The sequence below is a fragment of the Halichondria panicea genome, chromosome 10, assembly GCF_963675165.1.
Source record: "Halichondria panicea chromosome 10, odHalPani1.1, whole genome shotgun sequence".
Classification (NCBI taxonomy): Eukaryota; Metazoa; Porifera; class Demospongiae; order Suberitida; family Halichondriidae; genus Halichondria; species Halichondria panicea.
In genome coordinates, this window is record NC_087386.1 from 1547745 (window position 1) to 1574590 (window position 26846).

General features: G+C 40.4%; 7 protein-coding genes and 1 pseudogene across 8 annotated transcripts; 5 read left to right on the forward strand and 3 right to left on the reverse strand.

Moving 5' to 3' along the window:
- The first annotated feature begins 49 nt into the window (after window positions 1-49).
- Window positions 50-1884, forward strand: LOC135343270 (uncharacterized). 2 transcript variants are annotated; one of them, XM_064540264.1, is made up of 5 exons: window positions 50-223; window positions 273-428; window positions 519-686; window positions 793-870; window positions 936-1884. In XM_064540264.1, exons 1-5 carry the CDS (start codon window positions 98-100, stop codon window positions 1803-1805), a joined length of 1398 nt encoding a protein of 465 aa, XP_064396334.1. In that variant the 5' UTR covers window positions 50-97; the 3' UTR covers window positions 1806-1884. The 2 variants fall into 2 exon arrangements, with proteins under 2 accessions (XP_064396334.1, XP_064396335.1); XM_064540265.1 differs by having other exon boundaries at window positions 292-428.
- A 132-nt stretch (window positions 1885-2016) lies between these two features.
- LOC135343313 (trafficking protein particle complex subunit 2-like) lies at window positions 2017-3165 on the forward strand. The gene is made up of 5 exons (XM_064540322.1): window positions 2017-2190; window positions 2250-2335; window positions 2519-2580; window positions 2661-2749; window positions 2923-3165. Exons 1-5 carry the CDS (start codon window positions 2104-2106, stop codon window positions 3016-3018), a joined length of 420 nt encoding a protein of 139 aa, XP_064396392.1. The 5' UTR covers window positions 2017-2103; the 3' UTR covers window positions 3019-3165.
- Window positions 2854-4990, reverse strand: LOC135343312 (BAG family molecular chaperone regulator 1-like). The gene is made up of 7 exons (XM_064540320.1): window positions 4833-4990; window positions 4656-4772; window positions 4294-4376; window positions 4042-4155; window positions 3653-3760; window positions 3426-3488; window positions 2854-3106 (listed from the first exon to the last, which is right to left on the reverse strand). The coding sequence occupies exons 1-7, from the start codon at window positions 4858-4860 to the stop codon at window positions 3056-3058; spliced, it is 564 nt and encodes a 187-aa protein (XP_064396390.1). The 5' UTR covers window positions 4861-4990; the 3' UTR covers window positions 2854-3055.
- Window positions 4891-17607, reverse strand: LOC135343294 (uncharacterized). Its single transcript, XM_064540292.1, has 7 exons — window positions 15387-17607; window positions 14089-15250; window positions 13705-14031; window positions 13403-13576; window positions 10346-10507; window positions 9102-9309; window positions 4891-5011 (listed from the first exon to the last, which is right to left on the reverse strand). The coding sequence occupies exons 2-7, from the start codon at window positions 14537-14539 to the stop codon at window positions 4993-4995; spliced, it is 1341 nt and encodes a 446-aa protein (XP_064396362.1). The 5' UTR covers window positions 14540-15250; window positions 15387-17607; the 3' UTR covers window positions 4891-4992.
- Window positions 5301-9168, forward strand: LOC135343299 (beta-1,3-galactosyl-O-glycosyl-glycoprotein beta-1,6-N-acetylglucosaminyltransferase 4-like). Its single transcript, XM_064540298.1, has 3 exons — window positions 5301-5457; window positions 7628-8540; window positions 8650-9168. Exons 1-3 carry the CDS (start codon window positions 5386-5388, stop codon window positions 8955-8957), a joined length of 1293 nt encoding a protein of 430 aa, XP_064396368.1. The 5' UTR covers window positions 5301-5385; the 3' UTR covers window positions 8958-9168.
- Window positions 11812-22631, forward strand: LOC135343295 (beta-1,3-galactosyl-O-glycosyl-glycoprotein beta-1,6-N-acetylglucosaminyltransferase 4-like). The gene is made up of 3 exons (XM_064540293.1): window positions 11812-12007; window positions 21134-22058; window positions 22228-22631. Exons 1-3 carry the CDS (start codon window positions 11930-11932, stop codon window positions 22533-22535), a joined length of 1311 nt encoding a protein of 436 aa, XP_064396363.1. The 5' UTR covers window positions 11812-11929; the 3' UTR covers window positions 22536-22631.
- LOC135343288 (arylsulfatase-like) lies at window positions 18477-20080 on the forward strand (annotated as a pseudogene).
- Window positions 22632-23550: 919 nt separating the features above from the next.
- On the reverse strand, window positions 23551-26575 carry LOC135343282 (uncharacterized). Its single transcript, XM_064540280.1, has 6 exons — window positions 26487-26575; window positions 26069-26165; window positions 25477-26007; window positions 25096-25416; window positions 24655-24978; window positions 23551-24046 (listed from the first exon to the last, which is right to left on the reverse strand). The coding sequence occupies exons 1-6, from the start codon at window positions 26541-26543 to the stop codon at window positions 23643-23645; spliced, it is 1734 nt and encodes a 577-aa protein (XP_064396350.1). The 5' UTR covers window positions 26544-26575; the 3' UTR covers window positions 23551-23642.
- Between the last annotated feature and the right edge of the window lie 271 nt (window positions 26576-26846).

Sequence of the window (26846 nt, forward strand, 5' to 3'; positions counted from 1 at the left end):
TAATTATGTTGACATTGGCAACGTACGCTGAATGTCTCCATCACTTCTGTGAACAGTTTATGCTGATCACATTCAATTCTATTCATCCCTAATCGCTATGGCTGTCTTTTCAAAGCTGGTAAGATCCATCAACAAGCATGGAAAAACCAAGAAACCACAAACCATTTCACAATCATGCAAAGTTTGCTCTCTCATGCTCAATGGACTGAAAATCAAGGGAAAGGTACAATATAAAATAATTGCCTGGCTGATTTATTATTATTACTCCATAGCTTCTGCTCCCCTTGGTAGCTATCCCAGACAGTCAACCAGCCATGGCTCTGTTCAGAGCAGGAGGCTGTGAGAAGAGAAAGGGAAAATCTGTGGCTGCTTTGAAATTTTCTCAAAACTATGTGTTTCTCACCACCAAGAACCAGGAATCTGTCAAGGTATATTTTTAGCTATGTAGCTAGCTTAAAAGCTTAAAACCCTGTAAATTTACCTATCTCTGACATATTTTGTCCTCCACCATTATCAAGTTTGCCTATGAGAACATTGTGTCCGTGGACATCACTGAGCGAAAGAATGAGGTGGCCATTGTTTGCAAGAGGCCCGTTGAGAGCAACTCTTATTGGTGTGTGTGCCTCAAGCTCAAAACTGCTAAAGGATTCCAAAAAGGCAAACTATCCAAGAGCAGGAAAATTACTGTGAGTGCTATTATCACAATGCTTATAGTATATAGCTATATATAATTATTATGATTGTGTGAACATCATTTAGCTATCATGGTGCATATATATACTTTTGTTACAGGGCAAGGAAATCCAACAACTCTTACAACCTCTACTCTGTACCAGCTCACCGCTACGAACTGTTAGCGCTCCACCAAAGGTAATGTTACTGAATGCACATGTATACTAGGTGAAATATACTTGCTGGTTTCTTTTTTTATATAGGATGAGCTACTAGTCAGCAGAAGCTTCGTCTCTGACATTGCAGAGCTAAGTGAGTCTGAACAAGAAGACACAACAAACTACAATTATGCTACTGTATTGAGTGATGAAATAGAGCGTATAATTGCTTCTCAAGAAACTGAAGTGGAGCAATACAACCAGGAATTTGATTCACTAGAGGTGTATGATGCTGAACAAGAGAGTGCCTCACGAGAATTTCACGGATCCGAAAACACTTGGGAATTCTCGGATTATAATACGGCGATTCTTAAATGTGCATCATGTCCCATCATTTATATGGAACCTTGTGAAGTTGATTGTGAGCCAACTGAGGATGAATATGGGCTAAGTAAACGACATTTGAGTCAAGAGGTGACTTTGACTAATGCTCTACAACTCAGCGATGAAGCCTACTACGCCCGAAATTGGAATCTCTCTGCTGGATACTTCTATTTCGAACAGACCCAGCAAACAGCTCAGCAAGCATCCGCCTTCCCAATTGTTCAGAGCGCCACCCCTGGCTACAACTATACAGCTCAGTACAGTAGCACTGCTATGAACTACTACTACAATGCCTACCTAACCTGCCTGTGGCAGCTCCAATACACCTTGTGCCCCCCAACCCCCGAGGCAAGCTCCAGCACTGAACCAGATGCTTGTGTTTGCATCAATTGTCTACAAGGCCGAGCATTCAAGCCCTCAGTCCTGGAAAGGAGCCCTGAGCTTGCTTTTGGTTTGGACCACTCTCCAGCCTTTTGCTTTGTCGGCGAACAGTACGAGACCTCACCTCACATCTTGTACACTGACCGAAAAGAGTCTCTCATGAACTCTCAGGCTCCTCTTGATATCAATGCAATTGAATCTGACTGCTAATCACCATAATTAAATAATGAGCAGTCACTGCAATCAGTTTCTCTCCTCCTAAAAAGAACTTTTTTGCCCTAATCAATGTATTTTTTGATAAAAATTAATGTTGTACAAGTACATCTTTTCACGCTGCGGGCGGATCCACCACGCTATGAACGCCGCAGAGACTCGTACCTCGAGGTATGTATATGCAACTAAATTAAAGGGGAATTCCCTGTCTTTAGCAAAGGCGTGGCTTGCTGCATGTGTTTAGTTTTTCTTCCATATCCATCTCTAGCTATCTAGCTCTAGCTCTAGTACTGTCATGACGTGCTACTTTGTGATCGTGGGCCACAATGACAACCCTCTCTTCGAGCTGGAGTACCCTCCAAGGCCAGCTGACCCCCCAAAGGTGAATCTTATAAACTACACATTGAACAGTTCAATGTTTGATTACCACCCTCTCCCCAGATTGACGATAAGCGTCACTTGAACCAGTTTGTGGCACACGCTGCTCTGGATTTGGTGGACGAGGCAAAATGGCAGTCGGGAAATCTGTGAGTAGAGGTAATAGGAAGTTCACATAATTATATATAATTAATATACCCAGTTAATTAAGAGAATTAATGTGATGTCACGCTAGAGGGTCGTTGGGAGTGTCCAATAGTTTAATACGCTTTGGAGCTCTATAATAATTATATTTTAATCTGCATGTGATGGGTGTTTTAAATCCTGTATAGGCATTTGAAGACTGTGGATAAATTCAACGACCTCACAGTCAACGGATTTGTAACAGCAAGCCGTATCCTGAGATTCTTATGCTGCTTTAATACATTATAAATGCACAAAATGGTTTATTTCTACTTGACCTGTTCTGTTCAGATATGAGGTTCTTGATTGTTCATGACACGAGCAAATCACAGGAATCTATGAAGAACTTCTTTCAAGAAGCATATGAACTGTTTGTTAAGGTAAATCTATACTAATTATACTCTCTATAATCTTACACTTATGTCATCATTGCTTTAATTGTAGAATGTACTGGCCTGGCCTTATAATTCTATTTTCATTTCCATACTTAGCCATTATAACTAATGATGATTTTCATTGTGGACACTTGACACTTACACACACACATACACAGGCGACACTGAATCCGTTCTACACACCTAACACACCGATAACTTCAAACAGCTTCAAAAAGAAAGCAAATGCATTAGCAAGAAAGTACCTAGCGTAACAACTGAACAGACTTTAATTATCATGTTTTCTTGCTATTATATTGCATCAATTCTTTTTATGAGATCATCGTTTCTTGTGAGTAGACTCTGTGCAAAAAGAATGGGAAATGTGTCATATTACAATGCTCTCTTGTCAAATATGAAAAGTGTATACAACAGTGGAACCTCTGTGAACAACCACCTCCGAATAAAGGCCAGGCACCCAGGTCCCAAATGAACAGTTTGTGAACAGTTTGTGTACAAAACAACCTCTCAACAAAGGCCACCTCAGTCTGTATAAAAGCCAAAACATTGTTCCCCAGAGGTGTCCGTTACAGAGGGGTTCCACTGCACATTATAATTATTAATAGCGTATTGACAGTGAGGAGGTGCTATTATACAAGCTCCTGGGAGTATATATACTCACCTGTATTCTTACGACCGTTGACTTCTTCCTCCCTCTAATGAGCGTTTCTGTTGGAGGAATTATCTGTACAGAAAAATAAATGCAGTGAGTGATATAGAGACCAAAGTCAGGAGATGTTAAATACAACTATGAGCATGCATAATAGGTTGCAGGTGATGGTAACAAACAACAACAACTACGGGTAGCAAGGAATTAAAATTTAATACTTTAGTAGGTTCTATTGTTACCATAGAATCTAGTTTCTCCAGGTTTTGCATGAGTAGCTCTCCACACGCGAGACACCTCTTGTGTAGACCACGACAAGCATCGGCTATCAACTCAGTTTGGAGAAATCCCTGTGAGCAATGACAAAACTAATTGTGTGGCTAGCCATACCAATAATAGCCCCCAGGCCGAAAATGACAAATTATGGCCCCCTTAGATTTAAACACATAATTTGAAAGATCTCTTTCAACCCTCCCTTAATGGTTTGTAGGGATCTTTCAGCTGCCAACTTGAATTCCGGGAATGAATTTCAACAATGTTATAGAAAGAGACCATTCAATCAAAGTTCGAGAGATAATTTGAAGTATTCGCCATACCATGGATTATAGTTTATAGCTATACTACCTCCAACCTTTTCAATCCCAGTGACCTCCTCTCTGATTCCCTCCATCTTCCTTGCTATGCCATCCACTGCACAGCTAAATTTCTCCACTTCTTTAGAGGAGGGGTCATCAGCTACTGCACTCTGTGAGGAGGGATAAACTACTTCAGAACAGGAATAAAAAAAAAACTCAGTGTACTGTGTGCAATCAAAATAGATTCCATTTCTTTTAGGAGGTACATGTACTAATGGTTAATTTTATCTCTGTTTTACGGATCTAACCTTTCTTCCCAGAACCATTAATCTACTGCCTTGCTTGATTCCTAGTTCAGAAACCGTCTTGTAGTCATCTTGCAGTGTTTTACCTAGTATTATTGTTACCTAGTATTATCGTTACATGTACCTAGTATTATTGGGTATACCGTAGAACATGGCTTCAGAATCATAAAATGCAACTTTTCCACAACATGAAAAGGCATACGGAATCTACCAGCATAATTGATATAGCATACAGTACATTAGTAGGTGTGGCAATGAAGGAGTTAGGGTTTATCGCAATTAACATTTTTGGGGTGTTTCACGTATATGCCCGGATATCTCTTCTGTACGCTAATACACTAGACATCACTGTCTTGTTAGCTTACCTTTGAATATAAGCTTTTGTGAGTCTATGGGAATCTGTGTCAGTGTTAATAGTGTGGTCTTGAGGTCTGCAACAACGCTGTCAGCACTCTGCACCTCAACAGCATGCCTGTCAGAACCTGTAGGAGCATTAGCAATAGTCAGAGGGTGTCTAGATACAATAGTATAGGCCTCCTTACCGTGACTGACTTGTACCTGGAAACTCATGCTGGGTGTTGGGTAAAGATCGCTACACCACAAGAGCTAAGCCAGGGTTGAGGTCCACCCACTACTTTGCATGTATGGCTGTACACCCATTTCTTTCTTTGCTGCCTCACTTTGTCTTATGAACAATGACCCCTAGTAGTCCCATAGCCATCTATTAGTGTGTGCAGTTAGTTAGAATCAATCTCGTTTTTTTCGTGCACTTTTAGCTGACGAAATTCGGTCATTTACTCTACTGATGTGCATATCTCCACCTCAATCAAGAGAAGCCAGTCTATCTGTTCAGTGTTTGAGAATAATTGTCTCATTGACGCTAGAGTCAGTATACTAGTGTATACAACCTATGTATACACTATAGTTAGTGATATACATAGTTTCACCATTAGGTTGCTCTGAATACAATTATAGTCTCTTTAATAGTCTAACTCCCCCTGGATCCGCCCCTGCTTTACACAATGACATTTTAGAGTACCTTTTGCTTTATGTTTTATTTCAAGTGAGGTGAAAAGGATTATAACTAGCTGCTAAATGATAGTTACAAGAAGAAAGCTGTTTGTTGGAGTTGTCCTTACCATTCTTGGATGCATTGCCTTATTTATAGTGAGTTCAAGATTATAGGCACCTACAAGAGTTCCTAATGAAGTCTTGGTAACCTAAGTATGTATAGTCTTGCGAGTGCGACATCTTCCTAAAAGGGATATTCTCCCCCCTCACCAACGTCTGCTCGCGAGACTACCTAGTGTGAGGTTTGTCAAATATACTGGTACATGTCAAGAGCATGCACAAGGTTTTATAAATGCATGAAGGTCTTTACTAATTTAAAAGCATGAACTTTCGAATCTAGGTTGCATGCTTAAGGCATAGACTAAGTAGATCTATAAGCTTACTGAATCGAAGGCTAGTACAGTTGTGCTAACAAAATTTACTGTCACACGGGATCAAGAAAGTTCAAACTTCTTGATTCTTAGTCATTGCATAAGGCTATAACTATCACCTGCACGTTCCTCATGCTTTTTCTGTGCTTATACTAATTACCTGTTTAGTAAACCCTCATGCTTTTAGTACCTTCAAGTTGATGCTTTTAGTTTTTAGTATAATACACATGCACATCATGCTTTAATATCTCACTATTAATAACTTCTGTGCGTTGCGTAATTATGGCGCAAACGTCATCAATTGCGAGATGCTCACGTGCAATTGACAGGATGTCACGTTACTTTGTGCACAGTGTTTGTGTAGAAGTATCAGTAGTTCGACACTCTTTTCTTCTTATGCACTCTTGGTATTACTGTAGAATCTTTGCCAACAACACATGAATAAAAGTGTTGAGCATTATGCGTTCCTTAGAGAAATGCTTTAATATCTTCATGCATTTACCATAAGAGAGTTGTGGGAAGCAAAAATAATATGGAATTCGCAAAACTAATGAATTCACTCAAAACACATCTTGGAAAACTTGACCAATCAGAAGAGTTTGACGTCATTGGGTAACAATTATTACAGGCGCCCTCGTGCTGGGCAATAAATAAAGTACAAGAGGAGTATGCAACTCCCACGCTAGGGGTTGGTAGATTATGCTCGAGATATTACCTATTATGCTATTCTCAAGTAAACAGCCTATTATTCTTGCCTATTATTCTTTTCAAATCGCCTATTATTCCCACATTATTCCTCTAAAGCACAACATATGTACATGTAGGCCCCATATCATGTCGTCACACAACTAACATCAAACTATAATAATTGCCACGTGACTCTATCTATATTAATGAATTGCAAGGAGATAATTAACCACCAGTACTTCCAAATGTTTATACTACTGTACAACTCCTATATACTGACCTGTATTCTGCCTATTATTCTCATAATCGCATGTTGTCCTATTGTTCACTGTGATTTGTACAGTGATTAATCGCGTATCAGTAATTGCACGTCGTCAAGGCAGTAATTGCACGTCGTCATTAATGACATGCAATTACTGCCTTGACAACCGCACGTTCGAATAACGGCCGTGGCTAATTTTTTACTGAAACTGCAGCTAAAAGTGTCCTTAAAACTGCATCACAAACGATTAACAATCAATAGTATAATAGCTACTCGTGCAATAGGGGATTAATAGCACTCATAACAAGCACTGGCAAAGTTAATAGCACTCGGCTGCACCTCGTGCAATTAGTATCCTTGCCATTGCTTGTTACTCGTGCTATTACATATTCCATATAGGAATGAGTAACTCTCTACGCTTTTACTGGTGTGTTGCAAAGATTTTGCAAACTCCTGTAAATATACCCTCATCTTTTTAGTAATACCGTAGTTATGACAGTGGCGTAATAAGGGGGGGCTCCAGGGGCTGGAACCCCTCCATCTATCTAGGGCTATTATACTTATCAAGCTGCATGCATCCATTATGTAGATGGCGTACTTCAAAAAATTAGAGCCCCCCTAATTGAGAAATTTCCTACGCCACTGTATGATATACTGTCTATATGCTTATTATATAAACATCCCTATTATTTACTAATTTATATATACCGCCATGCATGCATGTATTTAATAAAATAACACAAAAATATTTTCATGAATATTTTGACACAGACGGCACTCCATGCATAACCTAGAGCTCTTTCCAGTATTGGGGGAGGCGGCTCAGAAATTCCAAGTGCATATATAAGGTCCACAGGGAACCCTTGTAAACTATATAATGTATGCTCACATGCATTGATGTGCATGTAATTATATGTGTAATTAAATCCTACTTCCACATATACAGTGTGGACATACTCCACTCTTGTGGACAAATCACTTCCCCCGTGACTCTCGCATGATGCAATGTAGTTCAAGCATCTATAATTTGAAATTCAATGAATTCAACTGTTCTCTGCTCTTCAAGGGTGATGCAGAGGAAATTGCAAAGGCTAAATCGATTGATAACAAATCCAAATGGCCAGTTCCATCAGATGACGAGTTCTACAAACTTGCTGACAGTTGTGACTGGATAAAGAAAGAGTTGGATCGAGATTACTACGTGTCTGAGCAAGAACGGCAATTTCCACTAGCATTTGCTCTAAGTGTATATCAGTCACCTTATCAGATATTTCGGTTTCTCAAAGTTATCTATAGACCTCACAATTTGTACTGCATTCACTATGATAAAAAGTCCAGCGAACCATTTAAGAAGCTGATGATCACCATTGCTGCTTGTCTGCCCAATATGATTGTTCCCAGCAAGATTGCTGATGTCACATGGGGCTGGCATACTATAGTCGATGCTCAGATGAATTGTATGGAAGATCTCTACGAGCTGCGATACAAATTTCCTTGGAAGTATGCAATCACTCTGTGTGGGAAAGAAGTTCCCCTGAGAACTAATAAAGAAATGGTTCAAACTTTACACAAGTTGAACGGTACTTCAGCAGTAGTTCTAACAAGACATTTAAAAACTGAATTCGAATATTGGACATATAAATATTCACTTTCCGGAGACTCCGTGGTGCAATTGAAGGAAAAATTGGATCCAATACCATTTAATCTCACAATGGCCAAAAGTATGGCATACTACGGGTTATCAGAGACGTTTGTTAACTATTTATTGCACAATGAAGAGGCTGTTAAGTTTCGGAGATTTATGGAGGATACTAAAATAGCTGATGAGCATGTTGTTGCTACCCTCTTCAATCGAACAGGTATGTCATATACAGAGCTTTTATAGCAACACATTGTTAGCTAGTGAGAGCCTGCATCTATATATACGTGAGTAGATACTGGTGGATGCATAATTATACATACATGCAGGTGTACCTGGTGGAAGAAATGAAAGATATGTACATCTTATACCCACAACTTCCTCCTATTTGTGGCTTTCCTCCACGGCAGAGAAGAAGCTATGCACTGGTTGGAATGTGCACAATATTTGTACCATAGCAAATGGCGACCTACAGCAACTAGACTATACGTTCGACCCTAAGAAATATCATCAAACTTTCTTCCACAACAAGTTTTTCATTGAGAGAGATCGGGCAGTGATGGACTGTGCTGAGGAAGAGCTCCTCAGGAGAAACAGAGAAGAATGTTTGAGTGACAATGCACTGAGCATGCACTAGTTAAAATTTTATACATTAATTATGACTTGAGAAATCAAATTAGGAACTGAGTGCAAATATGTCTTTCTTGCAGTAACCTATGTTATGTTTTTATTCAGGCATAGCTGTTTGTGCAAGGTGATAAAACTTAAAGTCATAACTCACCTATCCATGTCCATAGAGTTGCTTTCGTGTTCTCTAACTATCTTGATTACAATTATGACGATGATAAGCGTGATAACAATCACAATCATAAGAAGTATAATCACTCCAAGAATAGCTTCGATAAGCAGCCCAGAGTTGTCTCCAGTCCCTGCAGTAGTGGGAGGAGTGTTGGGAGGTGCGGTAGGCACGACAACAACAGCATCCGTGGCTACGGGAGAGAGGACATTAATATGAGAGTGAAAACTATATTATTATCAGTACAGTCAGGAGCACATTACAGAAGGAGCGTCTAACTATGCATGGGTTCGGAAATCGCATCTCATGTGCTTTCCTAAACGCCGCATTGCCTTATAAGAAAATGTGTAAGTACTGTGTACATAAATTACAGACCGCAGTCAGCCTGTGAATATCATTATAAACGGATTTTGTATGTAGTGCAGCAGTAGGAGAGCTAGGTTGAGCTAGAAAGAGCTAAAATGAATAGCTAGATCTTTGATGGATGTTGGTATACATCATGGAAGAGACTGTCATAGGTGAGGTAAAGAAAGTTCTAAAATAGGAGCATATCCAGTCACTTTGTACAGAGAAAGTTAGACTAACACATACTAGGCGTTTTGTTTTTGCAGTAGGGAGTCTTACTGGGGTTCTTAGAAGAGAGAGCTTACTACCAGGCCTATAGCTAGCTAGCTAGCTGTAGCTTTTCACTTTTATTGACCTATGCTTGGTAAAAGTGCACCGTCAGCTCAATTAGCATTCGCCCGCAGACCCACTTAGTGGTTTTGCATATAAGGTAATGCTTTGCAAACTTCCACGAGATGCGATTCCCGAGGTAAGACGCTCCTTCTGTAATGTGCTCCTGGTACAGTCAAACCTATTGAATGTACTTTAATAGCCTTTTGCTCAAATTATGAAGGTTGAAAATTTGTCCCAAAATGGTCAGTTTATTATAATTATAATCGGGATTTTTTAGGATCCCTTAAAGTAGCATAGTGGATAATTAATTTTTCGTTGGTGCAAATTTTCGAATGAACTATTTTAACTATTCGTACAGCTCAAGATAGTGACGTAGATAGAACCTAGGCTATTATGCCAGAACAATTTCTTTTTGATGATACTCTACAATAGGAAAAATTCCACCATATGAAAATAACCCGCTATAATTATATATCATGGTATTCAGCTCTGACCCCAGTACAACTACATGCATGTGCCAGTGGGATACAGTAGATCTATATTGCACTCACTCAGGACAATTGTTTGCATGGTGACATTGTTCATTTGGCTCGAGATACAAGTATAAATTCGTGTGCTAGTCGTAAGTGGGTCTCTTGTCAGATTCACAGTCAGTGTGCTGATCAAACTTGGTATAGGTTGTGCCCCTCCATTCTGAATAAACATGTCTCCTTGCTCCGGACGTGATGGTATTAACTAAGTCATTGGATAGTTCATTGTTAGATGTTAGATAGTTGCCAAGTGATCGAAGGAACATTCATTGAAAGGTATAAATATAATATAGCCATGCATAGAGAGAGCACCTCAGCACTGCACTGCATGTCATCACTGGCTGTAACTTGAATCATTCCATTCTCAGCTTGTAGAGTACCTGCAGCAAAGATAGGAGACATTGACACATTGTACAGTGCACAATTTGTATGATGCAACAGAACTGTAAATTTCATCTTAGCGTACTATGTCTTCTTTTTCTATCGTATAAATGTACTGTTTTATCTGTCAGTGAGAGGGTAATATCAACGCTATATGACGCCATTGTTCCAAAATTAATGTTCTGAATGTGTGAGTGGTCTGACATTGGCATCATTACTGCTGAGTGGTGATAGCTCCAGAACACTAGTCCTCCCAGCATTGAGTACTCGTGCTGGAGGGAGGGGGTCACCAGTAAGCCGAGTCCAGGTCCATGCAGTCAAACTGTCCCTCAGTGACAGAGAAGGTTAGGCTTAGACTCGCCAGCCAGCCCTTCCTTACCCCGAGGAAGGGCTGGCTGGCGAGTCTAGGTCAGGCTGAGTGATGAGTTGACAGTTGGTGGGTAGATGGTCCCCACAGTGTCCGGGGTGAAGGTGATGGGAGGAGGGTTGAGGAGAGTTACAACTGGAGGGGTGGAAGGATGAGTAAGGTATACAGTTCATGTTCAATTTGATATTGTCTGTACCTGACTCTGATGTGCAGATCTCCACCTCAGTCAAGAGAAGCCAGTCGGTCTGTTCAGTGTTTGAGAATAATTGTCTCTTTGAAAATAAAGCCACTGCATGCATGCTTGCTGTTGTTTTAGTCCATTTCTGCCCAAGCTTTCAATTGTACGCAAATACACATGCCTAGAACCATTCCCAGAGCATTCTTTTTGGGGGTGCACTTAATATGTGCGCACACGCGTATCAACTTCTCCTCTAAGCTTTTTCTACTATCCATGCTCTAAGTGATTAGCCCTCTTCCTACACCACTGCTATCAACATGTTCACATTTCAAAGTGCTAGGAGTAGGATTTACTGCAACCCTATATAGCTGCTAGATTTATAGTACACAGTTAACACTAGGCCAATTTTTGATTTGATACTGTAAGTAAAGAAACCACCCATGCATGTTTACATTGTGGTTTACCATCTGTGTGCGTGTGTGTGTTGCAAAACTGTTGTACATGCATAGTTTGTATAACGGCATTATAACAAACTATACAACCCATTATAATAATGGCTTGACCACACTATTAGACTATCTAGCACAATGAATAGTCTCTGCACAATGACATTTGAAGAAGAGTAGCTTCTGCTTTTTCAAGTGAGGTGAAAAAGATTATAGGTCTACTGCTAGTTATAATGATAGTTACAAGAAGAAAGCTGTTTGTTGGAGTTGTCCTTACCAGTCTTGCAATTGGATGCATTGCCTGCATAGCAGTGAGTTCAATATTCTATATATAAAGGAATATACTAAGTAGATCTATATGTCTTGCGAGTGCGACATTTTCCTAGAGGGAACATTCCTCCCCCCCCCCAAATTTGCGCGAGACTACTTAGTATATATATGGGGTTCCATTTGTGTCAAATAATTTTAGTACATGTCAAGAGCACTATAAATGCATGAGGGTATTTACTAAAAGCGTGAGGGTAATTACTAAAAGCATGAACCTCAGGGGTATTTATATATATATATAGCTTCCAATCCAGGTTGCATGCATGCTTGCTTTGATTTGAAGCTATTATTTCCAAATTATAGTGTAAGGCATAGACTAAATAAGCCTAAGCTCTGAAGGCTATATATACATTTGTGCCAACAGAATTTACTGTGTAATTATCGGTATATAAATACATACAAGCTTTATATCTTCATGCATGCATTTACCATAAATACTATAATGGAGTTTGTAGAATCTTTGACAACACATGAATAAAAGATAGTGTTGAACATTAGGCCACTCCAAGTGATACTCTGGTTTCTGGTCCACCGGCCGCATCAGATTTTATTCTTGGATTTCTATCTCATTATTGGATTTCTATCCCATTATTTCTACTACACATGCGCATAATGGTCCATGTGGTACAAAATAGTGTGATATAATGTCATTTGCAAAATAATGAGATTCATAAGGTGAAATTGATAATGACACAATGAGAAAAGCCGCCCGCCCGCATGCAATTAGAAAAACTTCAGGACCAGAAACCAGAGTGTCACTTGGAGTGGCCTTACAATAATGTATGGGAAATGTTCATACACATAAAAGTAGTAAAACAGACCACAGTGCATGTGTACACATATTCCATATAAGGAACACGTGTACACATATTCCATATAAGGAACACGTAACGCTCTACGCTTTTACTGGTGCATGTGTTGCAAAGATTCTGCAAACTCCAGTACTCTCATGCTTTTAGTAATAAATAGCTTGATGCTTTACTACAGAATCTTTGCAACACATGAATAAAAGTGTTGAGCACTGGGGTTCCTTATATTAAATGGTCATACATTAAAACAGACCACAGTGTGTACATGCACGTATTCCATATAAAGGAATGCGTGGCGCTTCTACGCTTTTATACTGGTGTGTTGCAGCAAAGTCCTGTAAATAAATACCCTCATGCATGCTTTAGTAATAGTTATGATACTGTCTATACTATCATTTTTTTATATCAAGTCATGCTTTTACTTAATATATACCGCGGCCATGGATGCATGCAATTACAATAATCTTGTCATGAATATTTTGCGACGGCACCCCATGCATAACCTAGAGCTATTTCCAATATTGGGGGAGGCTCAGAAATTCCATGTACGTATATAAGATACACAGGGAGGCTCGGACGTGATGGTATTAACGGAGTCATTGGATAGTAGTTCATTGTTAGATAGTCGCCAAGTAATTGAAGGAACAGCCATTAAAGGACGGTAGCCAGAGAGAGAGCACCTCAGCACTGCACTGTTATTACTGGCTGTAACTAGAATCATTCCATTCTCAGCTTGTAGAGTACCTGCAGCAAAGATAGGAGACATTAAACACATTGCACACCACATAATACCACACAATCAGTATAGCTGTTGCTCTATGCTGTACTTTTAATATAGAAAGCTTAGTGATATAGCCCTCTATCATAATTACCTGGCAGTAAGAGGGTGATATCAACGCTATTTGACACCGGTGTTGTTTCAAATGCTCCGCCGAATGTGTGAGTGGCCAGACATCGGTAGATACCGGCATCATTACTGCTGAGTTGTGATAGCTCCAGAACACTAGTCCTCCCAGCATTGAGTACTCGTGCTGGAGGGAGGCCTAGGGTGTCACCAGTAAGCCGAGTCCAGGTCCAGACAAACCGTCCCTCAGTGACAGAGCAGGTCAGGCTGAATGAGGAGTTGATGCTGGGTGGGGAGATGGTCCCCACAGTGTCCGGGGTGAAGGTGATGGGAGGAGGAGTGGGGAGGGGTACAACTGGAGGGGTGGAAATATGTGTATAAGGTACAGTGTTCAATTTGATATTGCCTGTACCTGATACTGATATGCATATCTCCACCTCAGTCAAGAGAAGCCAGTCGATCTGCTTAGTGTTTGAAAATTTGAATATAATTGTGAAGGTATCACTGGTAGGAGTCAAAGACAGTAATTCTGGGATAAGGGTGACACTTCGTTGTCCATTATCGTCCAGGGTCAAGTCATCATTACCCTCCAGTTGATATGGATGGTCACTAGATGGTGAGGTTATTCTGATATTGTAAGGTAGTCCAATTCTTCGCGAGGGAATGTTGTAGAAGTAGAGATTGAGTCCCTCCACGTATGTAGTGACCATAGTAGTAAAAGTGAATGAGATACTGACAGTCTGATCCCAAGCATGGCCAACAAAGGTACCATCATCAAGAGTTTGTGAGCCCAAGACTTCATCACCTAGTCTTTCAGTAGGAAGTGCCACAAATCCTGGTCCTATACACGTGACAGTAGACATGCTAGTAGACGATGTACAACCACCCAGTGTGCTCTGTCCCTCAAAGTCACTGGGGGGTGGGGTAACCGTGTACCATGACCATGTCCTGTCTGTGTGTGTATGTGTTTGAGGTTTTGAAAAAAAATAAAAATAAAATGTAGGTGGAATTGTGTTGTCTGCAACGTATACTAGCTCAAACGGAATGCTTGATAGATTATTCTTATGGGTGTATTTACGACGAGATTTGTATTTAGGGAACTACAGTAAACCAGAAACAAACAAAAAAAAAGAGAGCAGACAACACAAAACCATACAGGTATAGAAAAAGCAAACAGATGTTCGGCCTGCCGAGAATGATGGGTTAACCCTTTCCCGGCTTTAATTAAAACAAAATAATACAGAATAAATACATGTTTTTCTTTAAAAATCCATATCTTATGAACCGTACATTGAAATCACTCGTAACTATTTCCTACAGGTAGCCCAGACCCCGGGGGTACCATGACATCATCATCGTTACCTAGCAACTGACCACCTCCAACTAATTAGCGATTGTTTACAAACATTCACAATTATGTACACAAACAATATTATACGAAGGCACAAAGTGACTATAGACACTAAGTAAGTGTTCTCAATGTTCTCACGGTGACATAGTTCGATCAGGATCTGCCGAAACTTCTCTGCGAGGTCGTATCAGCAGACGCCCTTTTCCCGGGAAACGTTCTTCACCTACACACACGTTTATAAGTTCAATGGTGGCTCATGATATCCACTGCTGTACTAACTAGCCTAAGCAAACCTATACTGAAGCTATCCTGAAGCTATCAGAATACAGTAGGTTGTACAAATGCTACTCTAGACTTACCAGATCCAGAAACTTGGTCCAGCTCCTTCAGGCTCCTCAGGCTCTTTATTTTTTAGCTTGAGGTAGCTTCCTACCTAGCTACGATCCCAGTCACTGTCCTCTCACTCTACAAGGCCATAAGCATCGATATTCTCACTGTCTAGCAGCTCTAGAGCCCCACTGAGGTTGTACTACAAAGATCTTGAAGTCATCATCAAACGGTCACTTTTCTTTCGACAGTACTGCACAAAGCGTACCTCGAAGCAAGATGTTGAAAATACCACGTGAAAGAGCAGCTCAATGTGCATGTGCTGGTACCTACAGTGTGCGCATAGCTCCAACACAGCCTGCACAGCAAATTTTTGAAAAATCTCGGTCCGCTGGACGACATATGTCGTCTAAAGCCGGGAAAGGGTTAAAGAGTCTTTAACGGTGCACCAACCCTCCCCATTCATCTGTTGCATTCAGAACAACTAGTATACTGAATAATTATTGTAAGCTATTCACTTCATGGGGCCATGCTGATTGTAAGCTATTTTCATATTTGAGGTAATGCTGACATAAAGTATAGAACTTATTTTAGACTTCATATTGGCTGCTGTAATACTTCAACTTATTAATTTATAAGGTACACAGGCTGTATTGTCTGGGCCAGTTGGTTTTGTGGTGGGACTATCTGGTAATGGGGATGGGTCAAGAGCGCATAAAAGAGAGAGAGCGTGTAACTTCCGTCTCCTACAGTGCGGGCAGAATCCACTATAAATAGAACTATGGTCACGTGGGACTACATTCCATGCACATGCAGCAGTGAGTGATTTCAAGAATGGTTCTATTTATAGTAGTGCCCGTACGTGTAGCGGATGCATAAGTTACACGCTCTCTCTCTTTTATGCGCTCTTGGATGGGTCTATGTGGTTTTTCTAGGTGGTAAGCCAAAACAAGTCTAATTTTGGTTTTTAGAATTAGCACCAGGCATTAAATAGATGGTAGTGTGTCACTGTGTGTGTGTGTGTGTGTGTGTGTGTGTCACGTGTGTGTGTGTGTGTGTGTGTGTGTGTGTGTGTGTGTGTTTATAGAAGGTATACAAAAGGTATAGGGTGGATGATGGCTTTCAACCACACATCCTATCTTATTCAACACGGAATGCTCAGTTCTGAATTTTCATTTGGAATCCCATCTCTGTTGTTACCTTACTTACTGTATACCTTATATATATATATATATATATATATATGTATCAGTATTTAAAGTGTGTGCATGCATTTAGCTTACATTAGTTCACTTGTCATCTTTCAGGTAGGCCAGGTGGAGAGGAGATTGATAGACTATTTTTAGGATTATCATGTGATGTTTCTTTATGTAATGGAGCAGGCTTGTGTATTGTGGTAATGTACTTGTGGATCTTAATTGTATGTGTAAATTTCACTATCTTCATTAATTTTGGTGTATCATTATTTTGGGGTTTTTGTTTTGTATGCTTTTATGGTAGTAAGGCAATGGTTTGGGTTTATGTTTTGAGGGCGTTCTGGAAGCTGTATGTGGCGTACACCGTGGTTGTGGTGTTTTTTTTAAAGTATGCAGGGTACATGTATTCTGTAGTGCTCAGTGCTGGTAATTTATTCTTTTGCTCAACGGGGTCCTATCAGTGGCTTTGTTACTCTATACCATGGGTTGGGTGGACATACCTATTAAGTGAGCTTACATTTGCAGTGGCCCTGCTGCTATTATATCTAAAGGACTTAGGTTATAGTCTGAATTCAAAGTGGGCAGTACTGGTTATTGTCAATAATAACAAATGGGGGGGGGGGGCACAGGGGACAGAAAATAAAATTAAAACAGAAAACATAGACAAATGATAGACAAAGAAGCACTTGAACGCCCGACCTTGAGATTCGGGAATGGGGATTAAAGATCTTTGATGGTACCAACTCTCTCCGCTCGTTCAATGCATCCACAGTCTTAAGTATAGATACTTGTACACAATACTTGTACACAGCTACTTATTACACATTGGGTATGTTTACATAGCTATTCAATGGTTTGAGGATATCTTGTTCATGTATCCACAGTCTTAACAATTTAGTATACTTATGTATTTTACACCTTGGGTATGCTTAGCTATTTAATTACAGTAATAATGGTGGGAGCACTTATCTTATGTTATTCTGAGTGGGTTGCTGCAGTTTACTTGGCTTTGTTATGGAGGCTCTCTTAGGACTTATCTCATGTGACTACTACTGGGTTGTGGTACTTTGGAGGGAAAAACCTAGGGTCTTATCTAATTTTTGTGGTATAAGCTTAATTAATGCTTATACATATAAATAAAGTACATGTACATTTAGGTGACATGTGTGTGTAGTCTTTACATTTCTTAGAGTTAGCACAAGGCATTAGTCAAAATAAATATTTCTTAGAGTTAGCACAAGGCATTAGTCAAAATAAATATGTGGTAGTGTGTGTGTGTGTGTGTGTGTGTGTGTGTGTGTGTGTGTGTGTGTGTGTGTTAGCAATGTACACACATCAAGCTAATTACCTGTTGGAGAACACAATCCATGAACTGTAGACTGCGTAATAGTCAGAAATACAAATACCACAACTATTGTCAATTGCATCTTGTCTATGTACATACGTATAAATCGAGCCTACTGCCAGATCTTCAGATATATAAAATTATGATGTAGTCTATACAAGCCCCACCCAGGGGCCACTATTGTTAGCTAAGGATTCTTGTAGCCACAACTGGGAGCAATAAAATTCTTGTGTAATGAGCTCTTACGAAGTGCCGTAACACCATCAGTATTAGCATGTAATATTGAGCACCTTCCTACGGCTATCCCTGGAGATGAACTGTGGAGGAAGATGGGCAGTGATGCCGCGCCAGTGTACTATAGCCAATATAGTTTGTACTTCATTGAGTCTGCAACTGGTTGTCAGTACTCTGCATTTCAACAGCATGCCTGTCAGAGCCTGTAGTAGCATTAACAATAGTCAGAGGGTGTCTAGACAAGTAATAGCAGACCCTTACCGTGACTAGACTGTACTGTACTGCACTGCAAAAGGAAAACCTTCCGAGATTAATTCTCGAAATAAAGTAAAAAGATGGGAGGGGCTGCCTTGTGCAAATGCGTGGGAGTGGCTGCTCAGCATCAAACAAGATGGTCAAAATGAACGGCAAACTCTTTCTTCTGGTGCTGATCTTTAGCTGTGTTGCTACTTCTACGGGACAAAGGACAAGCTCTCAACCACCCAACATTCTATTTCTAATGGCAGACCAAATGAGAGCAGATCTATTGTCATGTGCTGGAAACAAAATCTCCAAAACTCCCAACCTCGACCAGCTTGCTACAGAGGGTGTACGTTACACAAATGCCTTCAGCACTACTCCAACTTGCACTCCAGCTAGAGCAGCCATCCTCACAGGTCTGTCTCCATGGTATCATGGAATGCTGGGCTATGGACAAGTAGCCAATCGATACGATTTCGAAATGCCAAGAGCTTTGTGTGATGCTGGTTACTACACTTGCTCTATTGGCAAGGATCATTTTGGTTGGAATAGTACAGCTAACGATGGAATCGACCACGGCTATCATCAAACAGATCTCTATGATGGTCTTGAGAATGAACTGGACAATTATGATAGATGGCTTGCAACGGAGCAGCCGGGTGTGAACCCCATGGCAACTGGACTGGGATTTAACGATTACAGAGGAGCTGCTTATGCACTACCAGAGTACTACTACCCCACAGCCTGGGTTAGTAGAGGAGCCACATCTTTTATTGAGTCATACAATCGTACAGATCCGTTCTTCCTGAAAGTGTCCTTCCATCGACCTCATAGCCCCTACGATCCTCCGGAAAGATGGATGGAAAAATTCAACAGAGATGACATGCCTCCCCGTATGTCGGAAATACTTGGGACAAGGAATACGCTCAAACGTACGATGAACCACCCCCTCCAATGTGGAATGGAGACATCGGATTGGACGAGGTCAAGCGATCACGACAAGCCTACTACGCCAGTGCTGGTTTCGTCGATGAATGGATTGGAAAAATTTTACAAACTTTGGACAGAAAGGGACTAAGAAACAACACTTTTGTCTTCTTCACAGCCGATCATGGTGATATGATGGGAGACCATTACCTCTGGCGCAAAGGGTACCCCTATTATGGATCGGCTCATGTGCCAATGTTGCTAAGTTGGCCACCCTCCATGGATACCAAAGTGTCCGTCAAACGAGGCACTGCACTTGACGTGGTGACTGAGCTTCGAGACATTCTACCAACTTTTCTAGACGTTGCAGGCGTGAACATACCCGAGACAATTAATGGAAGCTCTTTACTATTAACTCTCGAGAAATCTACTCCGAATTGGCGAGAATTTATCGATCTAGAACATGCTGTCGTTTATAACGAGACTATTCATTGGAATGCACTTACTGACGGACAAGTGAAATACATATTTCGAGCATATTATCCAGACGAGCAATTGTTTGATTTGTCCCAGGATCACATGGAGCTTACTAACCTCGGCTCTGATCCACAATGGAAGTCCACTCTGTTGAAATGGAGAGGAAGAATGGTTGCACAGTTTGAGAAAGAAGGCAGGGGAGAGGAGTGGGTGAAAGATGGAGTACTGCAGAGGAGAGAGAAGACACAAGTCTACTCACCTAACTATCCTGGGTGAACATGCATTCACCAACTGGTTTATCGTTTAATACTATGTGTTTAATATTATACGTTTTTTTACCATGATAATTGTGCTATGCATGTGCAATGTTGACATAAACATTAAAGTGAAAGCAAAACGTTGAAATGAACGGTTCTAGTTACATGTATCTAGCAAACGACTTTTCCCCAAGTAAAATGCAAAAGCAAGTTAGTAATTATAAATCCAGTACACAACCGCTGCAACGTACGTACATCTTCCTATAATTATACCGTAAATGTTCCCTTTAATTTCAATACCCGTAGTCATTTTGCATGACAGTAACGTCATGCAACCCACACAACTAAAGACTTTCGCAACAAACATGAAGTACAATAACTTTCAACACAATAATGATTATACCACAAAAACAGTGAAGTAAATTATGAAATAGAAGTAATTAATAACTATTGCCATTGTCCAGCCATTTGGGGTGGGGCTTGTCCTGGCAGCTGCTTGGATGTGGGTGGGGTTTGTTTGATGGAGGGGTATCCCCTCGGACCATGGATCCCCGGTTGTAGCCGGCAGATAAAGTGCATGGTAGTCTACAAGGGAGAGGAGAATAAAATGGAGCCTATGCAGAACAATACATGCACTAGTACATACATGAACACTGAACAGACCAATCTTTGCAACACATGAATAAAAGTGTTGAGCACTGTGTGTCCTATGGGATATGCTCATAGTAAACCAGACCACATGTAGTGTGTATACACATATTCCAGGAATGCGTGGCACTCTACACTTTTACTGGTGTGTTGCAAAGATTTTGCAAAGTCCTGTAAATAAATATTACCCTCATGCTTTAGTATAATAGTTATGATACTGTCTATATAATGCTTTACTATATAGATACCCTCAAGTCATGCTTTTACTGTAAACACCTATATTTCAATATTGGGGGAGGCTAAGAAATTCCATGTACGTATATAAGATACACAGGGAGTAACTATAATTATAATTATACTCACATGATGCATGATGCATGTAATTATGTGTATAATTATAGTTGTGTATACCTTTTATTTAATACATGTTAATTCCTACTTTCATGCACATGCAGTGTTTGAAGCACGGACATACTCCACTTTTGTGGACAAATCACTTCTCCCGTGACTCTCGCATGATGCGATATAATTCTAGTATCTACAATTTGAAATTCAATGAATTGAACTGCTCGTTGCTCTTCAAGGGTGATGCAGAGCAAATTGCAAAGGCTAAATCAATTGATAACAAATCCAAATGGCCATCAGTTCCATCAGATGATGAGTTCTACAAACTTGCTGACAGTTGTGACTGGATAAAGAAAGAGTTGGACCGAGGTTACTATGTGTCTGAGCAAGAACAGCAATTTCCACTAGCATTTGCTCTGAGTGTATATCAGTCACCTTATCAAATATTTCGGTTTCTCAAAGTTATCTATAGACCTCACAATTTGTACTGCATTCACTATGATAAAAAGTCCAGCGAACCATTTAAGAAGCTGATGAATACCATTGCTGCTTGTCTGCCCAATATGATTGTTCCCAGCAAGATTGCTGATGTCATATGGGGCTGGTATACTATAGTCGATGCTCAGATGAATTGTATGGAAGATCTCTATGAGCTGCGATACAAATTTCCTTGGAAGTATGCAATCACTCTGTGTGGGAAAGAAGTTCCCCTGAGAACTAATAAAGAAATGGTTCACACTTTACGCAAGTTAAACGGTACATCGTCAGTAGATGTAATAGAAAATTTAAAACATGAAATCAACTATTGGACATATAAATTTTCCCTTTCTGGACGCTCAATTGTGCAGTTGAAGGAAAAATTGGATCCAGTACCGTTTAATCTCACAATGGCCAAAAGTATGGCATACTACGGGTTATCAGAGACGTTTGTTAACTATTTATTGCACAATGAAGAGGCTGTTAAGTTTCGGAGATTTATGGAGGATACTAGAATACCTGATGAGCATGTTGTTGCTACCCTCTTCAATCGAACAGGTATATCATATACAAAGCTTTTATAGCAACACATTGTTAGTGAGAGCTAGCTAGCCTGCATTAGTAAAACCTGCTGGTTTTACATAAGATTGACAGTGCAGTTGTGTGTGTTTTCAATTATTGCGTGAGTCTATAATTATATAGATATACTGGATGCATATACATGCAGGTGTACCTGGTGGAAGAGATGAAAGATATGTACATCTTATACCCATAACTTCCTCCTATTTGTGGCTTTCCTCCACGGCAGAGAAGAAGCTATGCACCGGCTGGGATGTGCACAATATTTGTACCATAGCAAATGGCGACCTACAGCACCTAGACTATACGTTCGACCCTAAAAAATATCCTCAAACTTTCTTCCACAACAAGTTTTTCATTGAGAGAGATCGGGCAGTGATAGACTGTGCTGAGGAAGAGCTCCTCAGGAGAAACAGAGAAGAATGTTTGAGTGACAATGCACTGAGCATGCACTAGTTAAATTTTATACATTAATTATGACTTGAGAAACCAAATTAGGAACTGAGTGCAAATATGTCTTTCTTGCAGTAACCTTTTTTTTTATATATATTCAGGCATAGCTGTTTGTGCAAGGTGATAAAACTTAAAGTCATAACTCACCTATCTATGTCCATATTTACTTCTCGAAACATCGATGTGCGCATGCGCACAAGGGCAGGGGACAATAGTTATACATGTACTGAGCCTCTGACTGAGCCACAGGCCATTTGCCAGAACACAATCTCTAAAATTTTTTAGAGTTATGCATAAATGGTTGTTTAACTTGCAGTGAAAGCGTTGCAATCTCTTCAAAATCTTTCATACCATCATCTGTTTGCACAAACTTTCTATTCAATTTACGAGCCCAACTGTAATCTAATCTAGATAAGTCTTTAAGCTATGTCTATCAAATAATAAATGTTCTTAGTCGTCATAATTTGCTCTTCACACTGAGACAGAGGTCACAGGCTCAGCAAATGAGTTTCGATAGTGTTTCGTCATATAAACTTGAGATTTGATAGTGTACCAGCACAATTAAAAATGCATTTTGTAGCCCTTTGTAATGTCTATCTAATGGTGTGTTTAAATCAGTGATAACCTAGAGATAGAGAAAGTTCTATTCTCTGAGAAAAGCCATGGCCCAACCGAATCGTAGGAATTTGGCCTGTTTTGTTACTAACTTTGAGGCTCTTCATACACACTTTCTTCTTACAAAGTGTCAAAACACCATTAGTATCAGCAAAGAGGAAGATGTGATACTGAGCACCTTCTCACCACGGTCGCTGGAAGAGGAAAATAGTGGAAGAGGAGAGGCAGGATGCCAGGTTACTGATAGCCAGATGTCTGCAACTGCATGGTTTTCGGTACTGACCTCAACAACATGCCTGTCAGAACCTGTACTGTGTAGGAGCATCTGAGTGAAAAGCCAACAAAGAGTTTATATAGGTTGAGGTCCACCCACTACTTTAATCATGTAGTAATTATGATCTGAGAAAATGCGCACAACATTTTAAAGCACACAAGCTGTGTCTACCTATATATACAGTCAAACAATAATGTTCTTCAATCGTCATAATTTGCTATTCATACTGAGACAGAGGTAACAGCAAATGAGTCCAACTCTTCATAGTCATGTTGCACTTGATCAGGCTCTTCATACACACCTTTTTCAGTAGTGCCTGGGCCATAGAGGGTGTTCTGTGTCATACTGAATGTGCTTGGTTTGAATCCATAAGCTTCATTGCTATTGACAGTTATTTCAGAGTTGCCTTTGTGTTCTGTAACTATCAAAGTTTTCTTTGTTCTTTTGATGACAATTATGACGATGATCAGCGTGATAACAAATATAATCATAAGAACTATAATCACTCCAAGAATGGCTCCGATAATCAACCCGAGGGGTTCTACAGCATCAGGAGTGGGAGGAGTGTTGGGAGATGGGGTAGTAGTGACACCAGGATCGATGGGACTGACAACAACATCAGTGGCTGCATGTGTGGGGAGAGAATATGAAAGTGAAAACTATGTGTAGTTACATCTAAATAAAGATGTGCAGAGAATACACCGTATAGCGGGTATATTCGAGGGTACAAATTAATGTTTGTGGTTTTCGCTGATTAAGCATATACCACGAACATTTTATACCCACGAATTTAATATCACATGTGTGTGAGGAACTGAACATTAGAACTATATGTTTGGCTGTCAGCCTATTATAACTACGTATACATCTACATGTGATTTGGTATTTACCTATGTTGTACTTTAACCTGGTGTTGTGCTCGCGTGAGCAGCTTTTGCCTCGTGATTTGGAGTATTATTGTTGACAAGCAGTTGAACTACTGTAGATCTAGCTTGTTACACATGCATGCATGCATGCGGCTATTTCGCAAAAATTGAATCCGCAAAAACTGTTCCAAAAGCATTTTCTTTATATACCTTCGAATTATACATGCTATACGGTACATGTAACTGCTAATGGAGGCCGAAATCTAGCCACCAAAAATATCAACTTCCCATGGGCTATTACATTGAAGTAGGTACCATCAGACAAATGCTCTGACCCCAGTATACAACTACAGTATACTGCACTCACTCAAGACAATTGTTTGGACGAGGGGGTTGATCATCTGGCTGCTCGATATACAATTGTAAACTCGTGTGCTAGTCGTAAGTGGATCTCTTGTCAGATTCACAGTCAGTGTGCTGGTCACACTTGGTATAGATTGTGTCCCTCCATTCTGAATAAACATATCTCCTTGCTCGAACACAGAGTCATTGGATAAGTCATTGTTAGATAGTCGCCAAGTGATCGAAGGAATAGCCATTAAAGGAAAGTAGCCAGAGAGAAAGCACCTCAACACTGCACTATCATCACTGGCTGTAACTTGAATCATTCCATTCTCAGCTTGTAGAGTACCTGCAGCAAAGATAGGAGACATTAAACACATTGTACATCACATAAACAATCAGTATAGCTGTTGCTCTATGCTGTACTTTTAATAGGCTTAGTGATATAGCCCTCTATCATAATTACCTGGCAGTGAGAGGGTGATATCAACACTATTTGACACCGGTATTCCAAATGTTCCGAATGTGTGAGTGGCCAGACATCTGTAGGTATCGGCATCATTACTGCTGAGTTGTGATAGCTCCAGAACACTAGTCCTCCCAGCATTGAGCACTCGTGCTGGAGGGAGGCCTAGGGTGTCACCAGTAAGCCGAGTCCAGGTCCAGTCAAACCGTCCCTCAGTGACAGAGCAGGTCAGGCTGAATGAGGAGTTGATGGTGGGTGGGGAGATGGTCCCCACAGTGTCCGTGGTGAAGGTGATGGGAGGAGGGTTGGGGAGGAGTACAACTGGAGGGGTGGAAAGATGTGTAAGGTACAGTGTTAACAGTTATTGTATATTGCCTGTACCTGACTCTGATGTGCAGATCTCCACCTCAGTCAAGAGAAGCCAGTCGATCTGTTCAGTGTCTGAGAATTCGAATATAATTGTGAAGGTATTACTGGTAGGAGTCAAAGAGAGTGATTCTGGGATAAGGGTGACACTTCGTCGTCCATTATCGTCCAGGGTCAAGTTATCATTACCCTCTAGTTGATATGGATGGTCACCAGATCTAGATGGTGAGGTTATTCTGATATTGTAAGATAGTCCAATTCTTCGTGAGGGAATGTTGTAGAAGTAGAGATTGAGTCCCTCCACGTATGCAGTGTCCGTAGGAACAAGAGTGAATGTGATACTGATATTCCGATCCCAAGCATGGCCAACAAAGTTACTATCATCAAGAGTTTGTGGGCCCAAGACTTCATCACCTAGTCTATCACTTCCTAGTCCAAAAAATGGTCCAAAACAAGCGCCAGTAGACGATTGACACTGACCCTGTGTGCTCTGTCCCCCAAAGTCACTGGGGAGTGGGCTAACCAAGTACTGTGACCATCTCCTGTCTGTAGAAAGAAAATGCATAGTGTCACAGTGCAATACACACATAAGCGTACGTACGCTCACCAGTTGGACTACACATAGAATTGCCCGGAGTTGTAAGTTGGAGGATGAGCAGTAGAGAGAGAGTCAGGAAGTGAGAGCATCTCCATAGCCAGTCCATCTGTATAGTCGTGAGTCAGGTTTAAGGGACAAGCATTTTATACGCATAATGAATCTGGCAAAGGTTATAATTATCAGAACTGACAGGGCTTTATTGGAATGCTATGATAAAATTGGGGGTCAACATAGGACAAGGTGCTAATAGTAAAAGCAATGAGATGAGTATTCAACAGTGTATATACTGTGACACTACAGTCATTCCGCCAGCGTGACCGGATGCCTATCAGTATTTTATTTGCAAAGGAAGATGAACTTCCTGTCTTAATTGTGTTGGTTTTGCTCATTATATATTCATGCTCTTTTTTTCTACACTTGTAATCACCACATCTCTACTGATAGCTCCAGATGCACCCATTTGCCAGGCATGTAGACGAGACATTGGACGAGTTGGATCTGACCCCGATTTCACACCTAGATGGGAGAAAGTGAAAGGTAAAGAGAAGAATGTGTAATACATGAATGCAAAGCTAAAGTATTTGCATCAAGCAAACCCATATCAATGGAAATATTTCGATCAGCACTAGCCGCACAACTGGACTCAATGCCGCTGACAATAGTATTAACAATCCTATACCACTCTGCAAGCACCATTACTTCATGCTATCACTACTCTTCACCAACGCAAACAAATTGTGTATCATGTAATGTGTCCATTAAACGTATAAATGTTAGATCTTGCCCT